A 17710-nucleotide genomic window follows, 5' to 3' on the forward strand; every position below is an offset into this window, starting at 1 on the left:
ATGTTCTTACCCTCGCTCTATGTTATGTATATAGGGATATTGCGAGACCTCAAGCTCACCACTTATTCCATGTGGCAGTGACCCAACCCTCACCACTTTTGTTAATGTAAGGGCCACATTCAAAGAAGTTAGCCAATGATTGTCTAGCTAATATGGCCCAAGTGTTGCTACTCATTTTGGACGAGAAACACTATCACTACCTTAAACACCCACTCTATCGACCAATTCAAACTGCCCATCAAACTCTATTTTCCTCTATTATCCCTAGCACCCGCACTACTCCTCTTTAAACCCCTACACATTTGGATTCGTGTCATTCTAGGGGTAGTAGAGGTGGGGGAGGGTCTTGCCTAGGTGGATATTTTGTGGTAGATGCAGAGGTGTCTAAAAATGACATATTCCGTTTTCCTCTATTATCCCTAGTGTGCCCACACTACTCCTCTTCAAACCCCTACACATTCGTATTCGCGTTAGTCTAGGGGTAGTAGAGGTGGGGGAGGGTCTTGCCTAGGTAGATATTTTGGGGTATATCCACTGGTGTCTAAATGAGATATCCCCCAACCCTATTGATGAGCGGGTCTCTGAGGATTGGGTTCGAACAAGAGATCACACCCACACCACCTTATGGGTGCACAAGCAAGGACTAGAGAAAGTGCATCCAAGATGCAAGGGAGAAAAAGGAGTGGAAAGAATAGAAATCAGCCCACCACTCAAAAATGGATACTTTTGGCTCAATGCATTGGGGGTTGGGTGGGAAGGATTGTTAGAAGGGCCTCTTTGTAAGTCCTTGTTGAGAATCCCTCAATTGAGAATAATTATAATTACTTCTCATAATGTTTATATTTATTCCCTTTTTCTTGGCAGGAAATGATTGTTGGTCATATCACCCTACAAGGTAGGAAGTGGATTATCTACACTACCACATGCAAACAATGAGACTTGGTAATGGTTGCTTGAGGGGCCAGGACGGAGTCATTACCAACAACAAAGAGAAACTCCATGGAGCTATTAGCGGTTCTGGAGAGGATGAGGTATTTCTTGACGTCAACGAGGAAGGAGAAAAAGATGACAAGGAATGGCCCATTCATGATGATCATCTTGATGTAGCCCTACTACCTGGGCTTAGTGCTTATGCACCTTATTATGTTCTTGTCTTTTTGCTTTGCCTATAATAAGTTTTGCTATAATTTGAGAATTACTTTGCCAAAATGATTAAGTAATACAGTCTATATTTTGGCCTCAACTTTATGCAAAATAGTTATCTTTAATTTATCTATACTTTGGCCTCAATCTTGTAAATTTGTTACCTCCATCTTCACTTGCATACTTGTACATGTACAAGTAAAAAAACAGGGGGATCCCCTTGGACATGCACTGCGGTTTCAAGCAAGACAAGCCTACTATTGGCGCAGTTTTGGCCCAACGGGCCACAATTTTCAAAGCCTATGAAAATACCACAAAGTTGCCTAGCTACTAGCGTGGTAATACCTCCGTTTTGTTGTAGTGTATAATAAATGTAAACTTTATTAAAAAAAAGGGTTTTTCATTTATATGGCATTGTCAAAGCATTATTAGAGCCCTCATGTTCTTGAAATAATTGGTCCACCTCAAATCTCTTTTTGTTAGTTGATAGATTAGAAAATAAGCAAATACATTCTTTTTTTTTTTTGTGCATTCTACTCCTAATGTGTGCACTACTTTGTTAATAATTAGATGTTTGGAAACATGGTATCTAAGTTGCTCCATCAGGTTTGCGAGTGTGACTTTCTTTTGAAAAAACTAAAGGCTCGTTATAGAGCGATCTCTCAAGTATACGTGAGTATAACCCTAATGCATTTGAATCTTATTCTTCTTTTTTTTCTTTTTTCTTTTGAAAAAAATAAAGGCTCGTTATAGAGCGATCTCTCAAGTATACGTGAGTATAACCCTAATGCATTTGAATCTTATTCTTCTTTTTTTTTCTTTTTTCTTTTTGTGGAAAAAGATGTGTGTGTGCTGCGTTTAAAGGTAAAGAAAGTAACGACTAAGAAAAAAAAAACCGCAGATGTCTAATTTTGAGAGATTCCTACCGTCAGTTTCATCTTAATGTCTTTTAAAAAAAAATCAATACAAACGTGAAGAACCCCTTTCATGAAACTAAATTTAAAAAAATCAATACAAACGTGAAGAACCCCTTTCATGAAACTAAATTAAAAAATCTAAGGTAAACCTTAAGAGCTGAACTTGTGTGAAGAAAATGTAATTGATCAGTATTTTATTTGAGGGTTCTACAATAAAAGAATGCCTCGAGTCACAAATTTACAGGGTCAGGGTCAGGGTGACGGGTCACAAATTTACAGGGTCAGGGTCAGGGTGACGGGTCACAAATTTACAGGGTTAGGGTCTCGTGTTACTGTGTTAGGCTTTGTGTGTTCGTGTTAAAGAAAAGGAAGTAATACTAGTCTCCTCTATGAGGGAAGCCTGGAAAGCTAGCACGACCTGTCGGGTAACGTGTAGTGCCACATGACATAGTAGTCGGCATGGAAAGGCCCGGTGCTTGGACTGCTTCACCCAAGCCACTCACTGCTTTAGGTTGGCTGAGTATTGAAGTGATGGCCGCAGCCAAGGCGGCGGTGAAGTTAGGATCAGATGTGATAGCAGCAGTTGCGGCACTGACGCTCTCAAGGAGGTTAGGGTTAGGGTTGGGGATAGGGTTAGGACGGGCGAGGTGGTTGCCGGCTAAATTGGCCGCAATTAAGCCATGTTGGTAGAGACTTTGATTCGCAATCTCTTGGTGGTGGTTAGAGTTTATGGAGAAGGGGAAATCCATGGAGGGAGGGGCAAAGGCTTGCAGGAGATGGGAGCTGCCCAAAGCTTGCATAGAAGGTGCACCGGGCAAGATTGCATTGCTTGCGAAGGGTAGAGCAAAGGCCGCAGCCTGCTGCATGCAATTGGCCAACTGTTGTTGAAGGTTGAATTGCGTTGTAGAGACGTTATGGTTTGTTAGGTCTAAGGTGATGGTGGAGAATGGGGCTGATGCCGACATGCATGCTGAGGCCGGCAGAATGCGGCTTGCAAAGTAGTTGGCAGCGCCCATGGAAGACAGCTCTGCGCTTGTTGTAGAGCCCGCCAAAAGCATGGACGCTGCAGCCGAGGTGGTGGTCGCCATCGCTGTTGCTACTGGAGGTAGCGCATGGTTGTGATTTCCCTCGTACGTTGTGATAAGTATGGCGGTATCCTCAGCGCACCGTTGCACCTGGTAATTTTAAAAATACAAAATGAAAAAAAATCCGGGGTCAAAGTCAGATCCGACTTTCAATCTTCACAAGGTCCAATAGCTAACATTGACAAAATCTTGTACAAATCAACCTTGATAAAATCCTATATTTCTGAGAAGTCGTTGCGTCCTCTCTCCTAAAGACCCTCTCTAATTTTTGGGGGTGCTTCTCTCTCTTTTGTCTCTCTATCTCTCGCTCTTTGTGTGCTTTTGTCTCTCTATCTCTCGCTCTTTGTGTGCTTTTTAAAAAAAGTAAGAAGCCCTTTTTTACAAGCATTGCGCCACTCATGCACACCACAAATGTATTTTTTTTTCTTTCCATACTAGGGACTCTTTGGTGTGTTTTTTTTTCTAGAAGCCTCTTTTTTACAAGCATTGCGCCACTCATGCACACCACAAATGTATTTTTTTTTCTTTCCATACTAGGGACTCTTTGGTGTGTTTTTTTTTCTAGAAGCCTCTTTTTTCGAGAGATGCAATGCAAAGCTTTGTGCTACTCACTCTACTCACGCACACCACATATGTTAGGGTTCAAACCCTGGTCCATTCTTTTAGGTGGGTAAAATGGCCTAAGGTAGACCACTCCAGCAGCTAGAGCCTAGTGACACCTTTGTGTGCTTTTTGAATAATTCTTTCCATATATAAACAAACTTGTGCATAATTTATGTACTTTTTGAACTTCCACAATACGACTAGACCCCCGCCCTTAAATTATTGTCCTCTATACCCTAGGCTTGTCAAATCAAATGCCCTAATTCTAATAATGAGTACTAGTTGATTACTTTCCAAGTTCGATGCTTTCCACCTTAAACCTTAGTTGCTAGAAGCTGCTTGTTTGTATATAAAAACACATACTAAATGAAAAAAAAAACATAAGTTTATGTGGAAAAAAGAACTCTGAAAATTTCAAAAATAAAAAGTTTTATGAATACTTTTAGAAAGCTCGTTGCTATGGTAGATTTTGAAATAGTGAACCTTACCCTACGTCTTCAGAAATTTCAAAAATACATACATCATCCTCAAGTAGAATTACGTGAAGTAATTAGTTTAAAAATATATATATCTCTCGAAAACCCCCAAGTAATTAGTTTATATATATCTCGAAAACCCCCTGCTCGAGTTCACTAGGTAAAGCCAAATCAATGGCCTTGTCACTTAGCGTTATCAATTACTACCTTAGCGTACTCAATTACTGCCCTAAGCACTAACAAGTGACAAATGCTTGCTTGAATCGGATGGAGCAGCGTCATTGCACACCTGAAGAACGGTCACCCTTCTTATTGTTTTTTGTTTTTTAATTTAAAAGAACTCACTTGAGAGTTCTCTGTACTTGTTCAAAGAGACCTCTTTGAGGGGTTGTAGTTTGCACTTATAAGCAGTGAGCATTTTGATTCATGATTTAAAAAAAATGAGTGACAGATGCCTTAGTTAATTGCCTAGTTTACCTGCTTCCGAACTGAGCATCCTGGAGCCATCGTGCAACGATAATAAGCCCGTGGGCAAGGATTGCCTTTAGCTATTTTCTGTCCATACTTCCTCCATTGACAACCGTCATTCAACTGCACACAGATTTAGAAAGGAATTTTAAACATGCTTAATCTAATGGTAATTTCAAGAGTTTAAAAGTTTAATCAGCTGTTTGTTGGTGCTTTTAATTACCATCGGTGCATCGGATCTCGCACGAACTGAAACCCGAGCCTTTCGCACCATTGCATCACTCTGCTGATCAACTGTCGGCTTGGGCACCGAATTCGTATCTAGATTCGCGGTAGGAATTCCGGCAGCCTCTTGCGGATCCGGTGACGGAGTACGTTCCAGACCCTTAGTGGCCTCGTTCATCTCCTCTGGTGACTGAGTATGTTCCGGACCCTTAGTGGCCTCGTTCATCTCCTCCATTGATTTTGCTCTCTTGGGTGAGCTCAAGAGATCCAAATTAAGAATATTGCGTTTCTGATTGCGGGAGTTCCTCTTTGCAACGTCACTCTCCGTCCCAGCAGAGGTAATAGAGTCTGAGGTGCTTTCAACGGGGGCCTCTTCTCCTTTCTCCGTAGAGGAGGCAGCGCCGCGATTCGTAACTATATGTGCAGGCTCTTGCTGGGTAGACTGATCAGAACACAATCCATCGTAAGCTTACTGCTACATACACAACGTTGGTGCGTTTTTCCTACGTTTTCTGATTAAATTCAATACCGGTAAATTTATGGCAGCGTTAATGAGCTGATCGTGCTGGGTTTTTTGTTGCTGCTGTAACAGACTCATCAAGTGCAGCTGCAAACGTTTGTAATTGCCAGTCACGTCCATCAGAGTGAGCTTGAGCCTTTCATTCTCATCGCTTATTCTTTTTAATTCCTGCTGAAGAACACCCATCTGCGAGTATATGCAGTTTGTTATAATTATTACACAAAAATCTGTCCAACAACTAGAACACATGCATAGAGGAATCTCGAGATTTTCTCAAACGCAGACATGGATAGAGGAATCATGGGACATGTAAAGCTTACCTGATTAACTGTAGCTCTGGTGTCAAAGCCTTTGATCTGATGGGCAAGAAGGGGTCTGATCGGATGCTCAATGTCAGTGCTACCCACATGACTGGCCTGAAGTAAGGCTCGATACATATAATCAATGCTCGACACCATATACTCATAGCAATAGATGGAAAAATTAAGGTTAATTACATTGCCGTTTCAATTAATAATACACGAAGTTCAAGCGGTAAGAATTTTACGAGAAGATTTTTCTCCACAAGAGGACTTGATTGATGGGCGCTGTTGGCTGGAGCAGGGTGGTCAGGGAAGTGATCACGGGTGGCGGCGGTAGTGGCCAGAGCTGGGGACTGTCCGGGATGGTTGAGGTCGGCCTCGGGGTCCTCTTCTTGAAGCGTGATGGAGAGGTCAAAGGAGCGGGCGGGGCGCCCGGCTGGTGAACGCGCGGGGATCATACTGGGCAAGGGCGTCTTGCGGGAGTGTTCGAGGGAGAGGAAAGGGTGCAAGAGAGGGGGAGGCGGGAGGAGTTGCAGAGAACCGTTCATGCAAGGAGTTTTAAGGAGGAACAAGAAAAAGATACCGAAGTGTATAAAAGAATGCAAGCTCGTTGTTTTATACCAGACGTGCGTCCGCACACCTGAGTGCCGAGTGCTTTTAGTCAACGCCACGCAACCCCTTTTTTCCACTGCAGGGACCGCCTTCTTTGACTACGTAACACGTTGCGTTCCTTTTTATTAAAATTCCCCCTTAGCATCATCCTTTCTACGCCCTCTTTCCTTAAATTTCTTCACGCCGTTCCTTGTAATGTACGTAGTACATAAAGGATGAAAGTGTCGAGGTATTGCGTACACCATGTTTCTTCCTTGCATTAACTTGGATGAAAACAGATGTATCGTGGCGCTAAGACAAAACTCGTGTTAGAGAGAGGAGAGAGAAAGAGAGGAAAAACGTTCTTCATCTAGGAAGAAAGAAAAGAAGGGAGGAAATCAAGAGGAAAGAAAAGTGAAGAAAGAAAAAAAGAGAAAGAGGGTGGGACCCGGGGGACGATAAGAACTTGGAGATAAGAGTGCATCGTGGCGGAGGAGAAGAACATACTAACAAAATGGTCCATCTAATGGCCATTTTACACTCTCAAGTTAGCTAAGAATCACGAGTGGAATTTTGTGATGACACATCAACAAAAGAAACTTTCAAAAGTAGTTGATCAATGGGCTAGATGTCCACGGAAAGACACAAAAGAAGAGGGGGAGCATAAGAACTTGGGAGAAAAACGATAAGAAGAGAGAGGGGACGTGGGGGAGCATAAGAACTTGGGAGATAGGGTGCAAAGTGGCGGTTGTGAAGGCTGGTCAGGAAGGCCATTCTAGCAAAATGTCCCAACCCCGATGGTTGTTTTTGCATTGTCACACTAGCGATTTGGTAAGTTGGGTTCGGTAGAGTCATGAGTGAGTTTGGTGTTCACAGGTCAACGAAAGAAATTTTAAAAAATAGTTGATGGGTTAACGTGGGCTAAATGACCATGACAAAGAGAAAAATGGATTCTCTATAATATTTTCCCTTTTACCATAGACTCATGTTTTTTTCACTATTTTCTTGGATAAATATATACGATGACTCTCGCGGTTTGGGAAAAGACAAGTTCATTTAGCCTAGAACTTGTTCAATCTTCAAAAAGGCTTCTCAAATTGATGGAAGGAGGAAAATTTCATTTTCTTTTTTAAAAGATATATTCATAATAAGATTGAAATATGAAGAGAATGCTTCTTCAAAGCTACAAACTTCTCTTTAATCCATGGTGAAAAGCTACAAATTTACAAATTTCTCTTTAATCCATGGTGAAAAGAAAAAGATTAATAAAATGTTCGATAAAGATTTTCTCCCAAACAATATTGGTGAGAGGGGTAAAACACGCCATTTCTTGTGTGTCACATGTAGGTCGTTTGTTGCTTCCCACGCGTGTATATAACCAAAAAATGATTCCATGTTCCAATTTTGTTTTGGAGCCGAGACTAATGCTTGAAAAACCTATAATTTTGCCAATGTCATATTTTAAAGGAGTAAAAATCACACATTTTACTTATAAACCTCACATTTTCTCTACTAGATTCTAGTTACTTTCAAGCATTATCTTCATTATGATTGGTTGAAAAAAATGTTTTTTTTTCACGCATTGGCTTACACCTTGGTTTCAGAGCTTCAAAGGAAATATGGGCAGGTTTTATGGCGAGATTTACAAAGAGTGGACAATGGGGTTGGCCGAAAAGGCTCCAAATGTTGATCAAAAATCCCATGCAAACAACCACTATCACTTGGGTGTTCAGAAAGCACATCACTTTCTTTATGTACACTTTGTACTAGAGTAAATATTAACTACTATTGGGCCTTTTGAGATTTAATTTTTTTTTTGAATGGTTGTTTCAAGTTTCCCTCGATGAGGTAGATGATGTGAGTGGGTATTCTAGTTTCCTTTATGGGTGTAGGGTTCTCTGCCCCGAGTAGTATTCCCTCGAGAATCTGGTTGTATCTTTGTTTGTACATGTGTTTTCCTTTCCTCTATGTAACAAGGGCCTTGATGATGAGTTAGGAGCCAAGGGGTGTTGAAGTGTTAGCCTTGCTACCTGGGTCGCATTATATACAAGGGAGGTGTGAGTAATGAGTTGACTCCGACACAACATGTGATGGGGTTAGAAGGCAGTGTCTTTCTTTCGGGTTGGGTCTCACCATCTTCGCTCCGAAGGGGGGTTTACTAGGATATTCAGAGCGTCATCCATATGATACAACCCTTGTATGTGTTATTTGTGTGTGTATGCATGTGGACCACCTCTTATGAGGAGATAAGATAAGTGTGCCATGTGGCAACATTGTGTTGAGTCATAAGATAGGGTTTTATACCTACATGTGTGTGTGTGAGATTGTGTTGAGTCATAAGATAAGGTTTTATACCTACAAAAAGGCATTGTTCTCACATCAATCAAACATATCAGTCAAATCGAGGTGTGCACCACTCTCTCTCTCTCTCTCTCTCTAGTCTCTCCTTTTCTCTCTGCAGTCACTCTCTCTCTCTCTCATATGAAGAAAACACTACAAGGGATCGGGCTCATACCCGCGCTCTTAGCCGCTAAAAATGACTTGTGAAAAAAAGTAGCGGGCCCGTGTATCAGCGCGTGTATCATCGCGGCCAGAGACATGCGTGTAAAACCGCGTGTATAGTAAAACTCAGACGCGCGTATACACGGGTGCGTAGCCGTGTTTTTTACACAGACGCATTTATACACACGGCTATAAACGTGTTTTCTTAAATTAGACGCGCTTATACACGGGTGTATAGCCGCATCCTGTTCAGTTCCAATATACCAGACGCGTTTATACCTGCGTCGATACACGCGTTTGTTTAATTTAGATGCACTGATACACGCGTGATTGCCAGTTTTTACGCATTAATACACGCGTAATTTCCAGGGTAGCCGCGCATATACACGCGAGTTTTAGCAGTTTTGACGCGTTTATACACGCGAACAGAGAGCCAAAAAAAAAATCCAGACAGTGCTATTTGGTGCCTGAATACTGTTCCTTCCACCCAGCACCCAATAGCACTCTCTGGTTTAGGGTTTTTGGTGCATTAGACCATCCCATTAGACCATCCACGAAGAACATATGCACGAGGGAGATTAAGACAAGAACGACATGAATGCATACATTGTCATTACACGATTCAAGACAGACATGAATGTAATACTATCGATCAATCAATTCAATATTACTATCAAAATTTCATACATGTATACAAGGGAGTCCATATCTCGAAGTAGCCCATGGCTTGAGTTTACAAAAAAATATATACAATCACATCCTCAATATGGAATGTGATACTACAAGTCTGAGTGCTACTCAGACCCAGATGATGACTCGGTGCTCCCCCCATGCTCAGATGAGCTCACATCGGTCGGAATGTCCGAGGAGTAGTGCTCACGTCCACCCTCTGCAGCGGCGGCCGGTGAATCATCAGAGCAGCTTGTGCCTGTTCAAGTAATATATAGTATATAAGTATATATATATGCAATTCAATAAACCAAAACCATTCGTTACGAATTTTCAAGTACCTGTCGACCGTATGGTCTCATGGCCAACTCAAACTGCGCGTCCGTAATACGTCCCTCGGCTCTGAAGATGGCCCACGTGTCACGTCTGCTATGCCGGCGAGCATACGCAGTATCGTGGGTTGTGGGCTTCCTCCCCATAACCCGTCGTCGCTGTATCATAATCAACACAATTTGTAAGATTAAAACAATCATAGAATCAATGAATTAAGTAAACAATCAAATAAAGTGGCAGGATACTTACGAACTCTGCCTCCCATGACTCGACGCCGCCAGATCCGAAATGCAAAGATCCAACGGTCTCCATCTGGATCCGTCGTGCCTCCACATGCTGCCTGCTCTTCACGCCACCCTCTGCTCGTTTCTTTGCCTGCTTCCACTCGCGTTTGTGCGCAGTGTGGCAGGTTTCTCGGCAGGATAGCCACCCGCAGCTACATTTAGCCGGTCATCGTACGCGAGTTTTTTAAGGTGAGATCTTTTATTACTTAAGATCTCCCTTATTCGCGTCCTTCCCCATACATCCGAGAATGTAGCATGTGGGGGATTGGGGTACCGACTATGTACAGCCTCTATCACCTCCCATCTTTAAATTTAATAAAACAATTTCTATATGAGTTTGATACTACCCCACGCATGTACTCCATTACCTCCCTCCCCCTCGCATCCATCACTATCCCGCCCCTATCCGTCACATCATAGCAAACCACTCTCTCCATCTCTCTCATCTCCTCCTCTTCCAAACTGTCTCCTCTAACTCTTCTCCCTCTATCTCCTCTCTCACCGCGTGCTCTACTACCTCCCCCACCTCCCCCACCTCCCCCACCAAAGCACCCGCCGCATCCTCCACTGCTCCCACTCTTCCTACTGCTGCGGGTGGAGTCACGACTTGGGGATTGTCTACGTGACGGTGGCTGTGAGCCCTGACGTGACGGTGGCTCTGAGGGAGCATGTGATGGTGGCTGTGAGGGTGTACGTGAGTGTGTCTGGGACGAGGTATGTCTCCTCGGTGGACGTGGAAGAGGAGAAGCTGCATGCCGTCTCGTCGGACTCGGAGGAATAGACGGCACTGGAGTGCCCTGGATACTCGCGGTAGGGGTATAGACACCAGGCAGGGAAGGAGGGGGATGGGCATACATATACTCTGTAAGCTCAACCGGACCAGGTTGGCGCCCAAAGTGATTCATCATCTCCATCAACCAATTGCTGTACGCAAATGGATCGGATGAAGAACCTGGAATATCCATAAAGAACCTGCAACAAACATCTTCATGTACATCATGGGCTGTCTCTTGACTCACACAAATTAAATCATTCAAGTCAAGAGAAATCTGAAACGCCGCAGTTTTCTGTCTGCAGAAACGCGTGTATACACCCGTCAAAAAACGCGTGTATACACCCGTCCAAAAACGCGTGTATATGCGCGTGAACATACTTTGCAGACAGGTTACACGCGCTTCTACACGCGTTCTTACACGCGACCTGCGAAAAAAATTTCTCGAAAAGACCGACCCCCCGACAAAGACAGAATGTCCTTATAAAAGGACCAGCCATTGTCGCCCCTGTTAGGATGCAAAAAGACAAACCCAATCGTGTGCAAAAAGACAAACCCAAAGAGCAAAGAGCAAAGTAAACAAATCTGACAAAAGAGACAAGGCACAGGACAAAGTGACTCACCTCTGAAAAAGTGAGTCTTCTCTGCTCCTTCTCTGCTCCCTCCTTCTCCCGTGTGTGTGCTCCTTTCTCTGCTCCTTCTCTGCTCCCTCCTTGCTGTTGGAAGAGGCGAAAACAGGCGCACTGTTGATTTCTTAGTTCAAAATCTATATTTGGGGAAGGCGGGCTATTTTTAGTTTAAACATACTGCCGCGTTTATATTCGCGTGTATAAACGCAGGTATATTCGCGTGTATGTGATTTTAGCTACGTTTATACACGCGTTTTGCAGACATTACCCGCGTGAATACACGCGATTTTTAGGAAGTAGCCGCGTTAATACACGCAATTTTCAGGAGATAGCCGCGTCAATACACGCGATTTTGTGCTTTCATTAAAAACATATAATGATTTTGTGTTTTCTGATTTGTACACAGGATGTCATCAACCTCTTCAAGCAGTTCTGGAGAAGATGAGACAATGCGTCATCGTAATCGCGATGTGTGGTTGGGACAACGGATCAAATGTATGTGTAATCGATGTCAAGGATGCATTGTACGAGCACGTCGAATCACCTTGAATCACATCTCCATGTATGGAGAATGGAATCAAACAGGTTTAGAGGTGAGTAGATGTAAATTGATGGTATTCAAATGACTCATGGTATCCAAATTAAATTAATAGAGTTGTAACATATAATTTGATAAATTGAAGCAGGATGCAGTACCACACCCTAACATGGTACCCTACGCGCGACGAGAGCACGTAAAGCGTCGACGAGATGATGCTGGAGCTTCGGGATCTATTGTTAGAGATGAGTGGGAAAGGGACGACAATAGCCCTGCACCCCACGAAGTTGTGGAAGAGGAGGTGCTTGATGATATGATGCGGAATCTTTTTAAGGATGATCCCAAAGGTATGGACGACGATGATATGGAACAAGAGCATCTTTATAAGGCTTCATCGACATCGGTGTTTGAAGGGTGCACATTCTCAGTTTTACGTGCTTCACTTGAACTACTTAATATACAAACAGTTTATGGATGGAGCAATGCCAGTCTTGACGCATTGTTGAAGTAAGCATTCTAACTTCCAAATTTGAATTAGTGGTTTAAGGTATAGGATTTAAGACTAATTATAATTGATGATATTGGATGCAGGCTATTATCAAACATGCTTCCAAAGGAGAATAGACTACCCACCTCAAGAGACATAGCGAGGCGCTATGTGACATCTCTTGGAGGACTGGATTATGATAAAATACATGCATGCGTCAATGATTGCATTCTCTTTCGTGGGACGCATAAGGAGGCTCTACATTGTCCCACTTGTGGTGAAGCAAGGTACAGAACAGATATGAAGAGTTTTGATGTACCTCGTAAAGTCTTGCGACACTTTCCTATAATTCCTCGCATCAAACACATGTTCAAGTGCAAATCCATAGCAGAGCTCATGTCATGGCATTCCTCGCATCGATCGGATGATGGCATGTGGAGAATTCCCGCAGACACTCCTGCTTGGAAGCATATTGAAGATGAGTGGCCCAGCTTTAAAACAGAGCCCAGAAACTTGAGACTTGGCCTGGGTATGGATGGAGTGAATCCATTTGGTTTCAAAAGCACCGCATACAGCGTGTGGCCAGTTGTGTTGGTGAATTACAACCTTCCACCATCAATGGCGATCAAGAAGGGACATCTTATGTTATCCCTTCTAATTCCAGGGAAACATAAAGTCAAGCATATGGATGTTTATCTTGAACCACTGATTGATGAGTTGGAGGAACTATGGAGAGGTGTTGCGGTGGTGGACATTAGTAGGCCTCCCTTCTCTCGACACTTTGACTTAAAAGCAGTGTTGATGTGGACAATGCATGACTTTCCAGGATACAGCGATTGTTCTGGTAAGAATTCTAATTACCTCCCTACTCTATTACTATTGGCTATATATATTAATTAGACGGTTTGACTTTATTATTCTAACTTTTTCCTATATTTTAACAGGTTTGAAAACATCGGGTAAACATGCATGTCCTGTTTGTGGCCCTTCGTTAGTACATGAGTATGCTGATGGTTTGTGTAAGACTATATTCGATAATCATCATCGATTTCTCCCCTCAGATCATCCTAAATATGTTGCTAGTAAGAGTAATATTCCTCCACAAACACTTCGTGCAAAAGATTGGAAGCCTATTTGGGAGTCTACAACTATTCTTCCTCCAGATGGCATGAACAGGTATAGTGATGTTTTTTCAATCTTGTTTTTGTGTAGTCTCTAATTGGATTAAAGGTCACATAGAGCAATCCCTTGTGCAGGTACTCCATTTTTTTCCGGCTGCCATATTGGACCCATCTTAAGATCAACCATCTTCTTGATCCCATGCACATCTTCAAGAATGTGGGATCTGGTATTTGGGAACATATTACTGGTAAACGAGATAATGTTAGCGTACGTGAGGACTTGCGGATCGCAGGACGTATGCGTCAAGCTTGGCCACGAGAGGTGGGTGGGCACGTTCGTCTTCCGCCTGCACCATGGATTATATCAAAGAAAGAGGAGAAGCAGGTAAAGCAGGCCATCACCACTTTGCGTACTCCCACTGGATGCATGAGATCATTGAAGGGAGCCTTTACAACCACTAAGAAAAGAGGCGTTGAGCAACTATATGGGTTGAAGTCCCACGATTGGCACAAGATGCTTCAAGTAAGTGTTTTCCAAGTCTTGTACGTACGTTGAAATGAAATTTTGTAATGCCATAAACCATAAATGTGCTCTTATGTGCGCAGTTCATACTACCTACTAAGATCAACCATCTTCTTGATCCCATGCACATCTTCAAGAATGTGGGATCTGGTATTTGGGAACATATTACTGGTAAACGAGATAATGTTAGTGTACGTGAGGACTTGCGGGTCGCAGGACGTATGCGTCAAGCTTGGCCACGAGAGGTGGGTGGGCACGTTCGTCTTCCGCCTGCACCATGGATTATATCAAAGAAAGAGGAGAAGCAGGTAAAGCAGGCCATCACCACTTTGCGTACTCCCACTGGATGCATGAGATCATTGAAGGGAGCCTTTACAACCACTAAGAAAAGAGGCGTTGAGCAACTATATGGGTTGAAGTCCCACGATTGGCACAAGATGCTTCAAGTAAGTGTTTTCCAAGTCTTGTACGTACGTTGAAATGAAATTTTGTAATGCCATAAACCATAAATGTGCTCTTATGTGCGCAGTTCATACTACCTACTAGCATCGACCATTGTGCGAATAAGAGTTTGAAAAAATGTATTTATAAGATGGGCGAGCTTGTGAGGTATGTAAAAACCCATGCTCAGATCACCCTTCATTATACCTTGCAAAATGAACGTGCATGAGGTATAACGTACTATTTATTTATTTTTCAGATATGTTAGTTCCAAAGCAATTGATCCAGCCACGTTGGATGATGCGCGTGTTATGGCAGTGGAGGTGGTTTGTTTGGTAGAGGAGACTTTTCCGCGAACCATTCTCACAAGTCAACTACATCTCATTGTGCATTTAGTGGACGAAATTGCTTTATGTGGTACTGTGCATGCACGTTGGATGTTCTTCCTAGAGCGCTTCATGAAGACCTTAAAAGACTTTGTGAGGCAAAGTGCAAGGCCTGAAGGAAGCATGGCCGAGGGTTGGTTGATACAAGAGTCTCTTGTATATATTTCAGAATTTCTTGGTCAGGTGGACAGCTCTTTGCCACGACTATGGAGCAATGAAGAGGACTTGAGGATGACCTCTATTGTGCCGGACAGAGTAAAGTAATTGACAGAACATTGATTGATGATCTCAATTTCACTTGTATCCTTAATAGTGATGTGATGAGCAGATGGGTTACAAGATATGAGGATGCAAAGACAAAAAGACAAGCAGAAAGAGCTCTCTTTCGGAGGCAACATGGCTCTCGGAAGGCGTACCCTAAGCATATAGCAACACTTCCGAATGATATCCATGTTGATTGGTTGCATGAGGAAATGGAGAGAGCAGAGAGCGACGAGGGGCTGCATATCACGGCGGAAGAATGGGAGTATGCACGAGGATGCATGTCAAAGGTACATAGAACTAATGTTTTGCATTAGTTGTAAGTGATTTGCTTTTAATATTTATTCACATTACTTACACAAATATTGCTTCTATTTTGGTCCAGTGCACTATGTTCAATGCTATATGGTGTGAAGGCAAGCATTTTCGAACACAAAGAATTGATGAAAAGAGAAATACACAAGATTGCGGTGTCATTAGTAGCTTTGAGGGAGCTAATGGAAAAATGGATGATTATTGTGGCATAATCCAAGACATATTTAGGCTTGACTTTCGTCGCTTCTTTGTGTATGTTTTGGATGTCAAATGGCAAATGAACGTGGTGGAAAAAGAGCCTGATGCAACGATAAAACGCCATGCAAGTGGATATGTAACTATTGACTCTACAAAGTTCTGGCAAACAAAGAAAGATAGGCTCGTATTGCCACAACAATGTGAGCAGGTATATATGCATTTTTTTACTAATGTGTTTCATGTACATATATATCTAAGCTCGCGTACCCCTTGACTTTTGATATGCTAATTAATTACTGTACTGTGTGTATTTGAGTAGGTTATCTATCTACCAATGGTGCATGACATCAAATGGTGGTACGTCATCCCTATTGCACCACGTTCCAAAGTGATGTATAATACATTCACTGATATGGAGCATATGGAGGATGTAACAAGCCGCAATGAAGATGACGTCGAACATGCCATTGAAGATGTTGTGATCGATGATCAAGAAATAAGAGATGATCATGATAATGAGGATGAGCATGCCATTTCTCATGATCATGAGAATGACCCTACCATTGAGGATGATGGTGATGTTGATGAGGATGATCAGGACATCGATACCATTATCAATGGAGTACAGAATATCGATAGTGGAATAAATTTAATCGTAGCCTTACCAATTGATCAAATGGATATTGATGTTGATCGTTTGGCAAGGATGGATCTTATTGAAGATGAGATCGAACCCTAACCAATCCGTCACTGTATGTTCTAAATTGATGCCATTTCTATCATCTCATATGCATGATTTATTTTTGAATATATTTCATTGTTGTAAATGCATGTAGTGGGATTGTGTAATGATGTATACTGTAATGTACTATGAGATGGTTTAAGGAAAATAGTTTTTAATTTTGTAAAGGAATTCAGTTTTTTTTCAGTTTTTCTCTGCCATGCGTGTATTAATCCGCGTATAGCAGCGTGTATTTATCCGTGTATAATAGCGAGTATTACCCCGTAAATATTATCGTGTATAGATGCGTGTATTACTGCGTGTATATAAACGCGTTTATACACGCGTTGATAAATGCAAATATACACGCGAACTTAAATGCTAAAATACACGCGCCCGATTCTATTCAAATACAAGCGCGACCATACACGCGTTCTTAAATTATCGCGTGTATGAAACGCGTGTATGGCAGCATTGTCTTGTAGTGAAAGGCCTCCAGAGACACATAGTCACCCCTAGCAGTTGTGGTCAAGAAGATTTGCACTGGGGGGTGTGGTGGGTAGGAACCTGAGGGTTTGAGAAAAGACGGGTTCAGTTCATCGTGGAGGTTGCTCCACCAAGCTCCACGTATGGAATTCCACCTCATCTCAACGTATGAAAATTCCACCTCATCTTGTAGAGGACTTTACCTCATCTTATAGAGGAGTTTGAGAAAAGCATGCTCCAACTTTTCAAAAAATAGTAGTAATTGGATGAAACCATATGAAGAAAATGCTTGTATAAAATTGCCTTTTCCTATACAAACCATGGTGAGAAGGATTTATGTGCGGTTCAGGTTTCCCTAAAACTGAGGATCCAGGGACCTGTGCGCTGCAGCCTCCTGGAAACTTCAGCGGACATGAAAAAGGCGCAAGAAACTGAGGGCTGCGAAACCCGCCCGCAGGTATCTCAGGCGGTGTCCCTACTACCGGGCCACCGTCATGTTCTCAGAAAACGTTGACCCCTTGCTACACGTAATTGGGCCTCGTCAGCTCAGCAGAAGTTTCTTTGCAAGCTGCTGCGGGAATCCGGAGGAAGAGACGTGGACCGTGGACGGTGGGAAGCCCGACTTTTTGGAGAACGTAGGAAAAGGAGACGTAACCGCAGAGCCGCACGTTCCTGCTACCAACATCACGTTAACAACGTGGCATAGCCAGACCA

General features: G+C 42.7%; 1 protein-coding gene and 1 long non-coding RNA gene across 2 annotated transcripts; both read right to left on the bottom strand.

The window, feature by feature from the left end:
* Positions 1–2223: 2223 nt before the first annotated feature.
* Positions 2224–6312, bottom strand: LOC147616001 (uncharacterized). Its single transcript, XM_086778628.1, has 6 exons — positions 5985–6312; positions 5758–5853; positions 5447–5623; positions 4916–5359; positions 4702–4815; positions 2224–3235 (listed from the first exon to the last, which is right to left on the bottom strand). Exons 1-6 carry the CDS (start codon positions 6285–6287, stop codon positions 2438–2440), a joined length of 1932 nt encoding a protein of 643 aa, XP_086634754.1. The 5' UTR covers positions 6288–6312; the 3' UTR covers positions 2224–2437.
* A 3122-nt stretch (positions 6313–9434) lies between these two features.
* LOC147616002 (uncharacterized) lies at positions 9435–10182 on the bottom strand. The gene is made up of 3 exons (XR_015262595.1): positions 10084–10182; positions 9843–9992; positions 9435–9760 (listed from the first exon to the last, which is right to left on the bottom strand). It is a non-coding gene; the product is annotated as an uncharacterized LOC147616002 (long non-coding RNA).
* Positions 10183–17710: the final 7528 nt, after the last annotated feature.

The sequence above is a fragment of the Cibotium barometz genome, chromosome 39 (assembly GCF_041138505.1).
Source record: "Cibotium barometz isolate CiBa-2024 chromosome 39, ASM4113850v1, whole genome shotgun sequence".
Classification (NCBI taxonomy): Eukaryota; Viridiplantae; Streptophyta; class Polypodiopsida; order Cyatheales; family Cibotiaceae; genus Cibotium; species Cibotium barometz.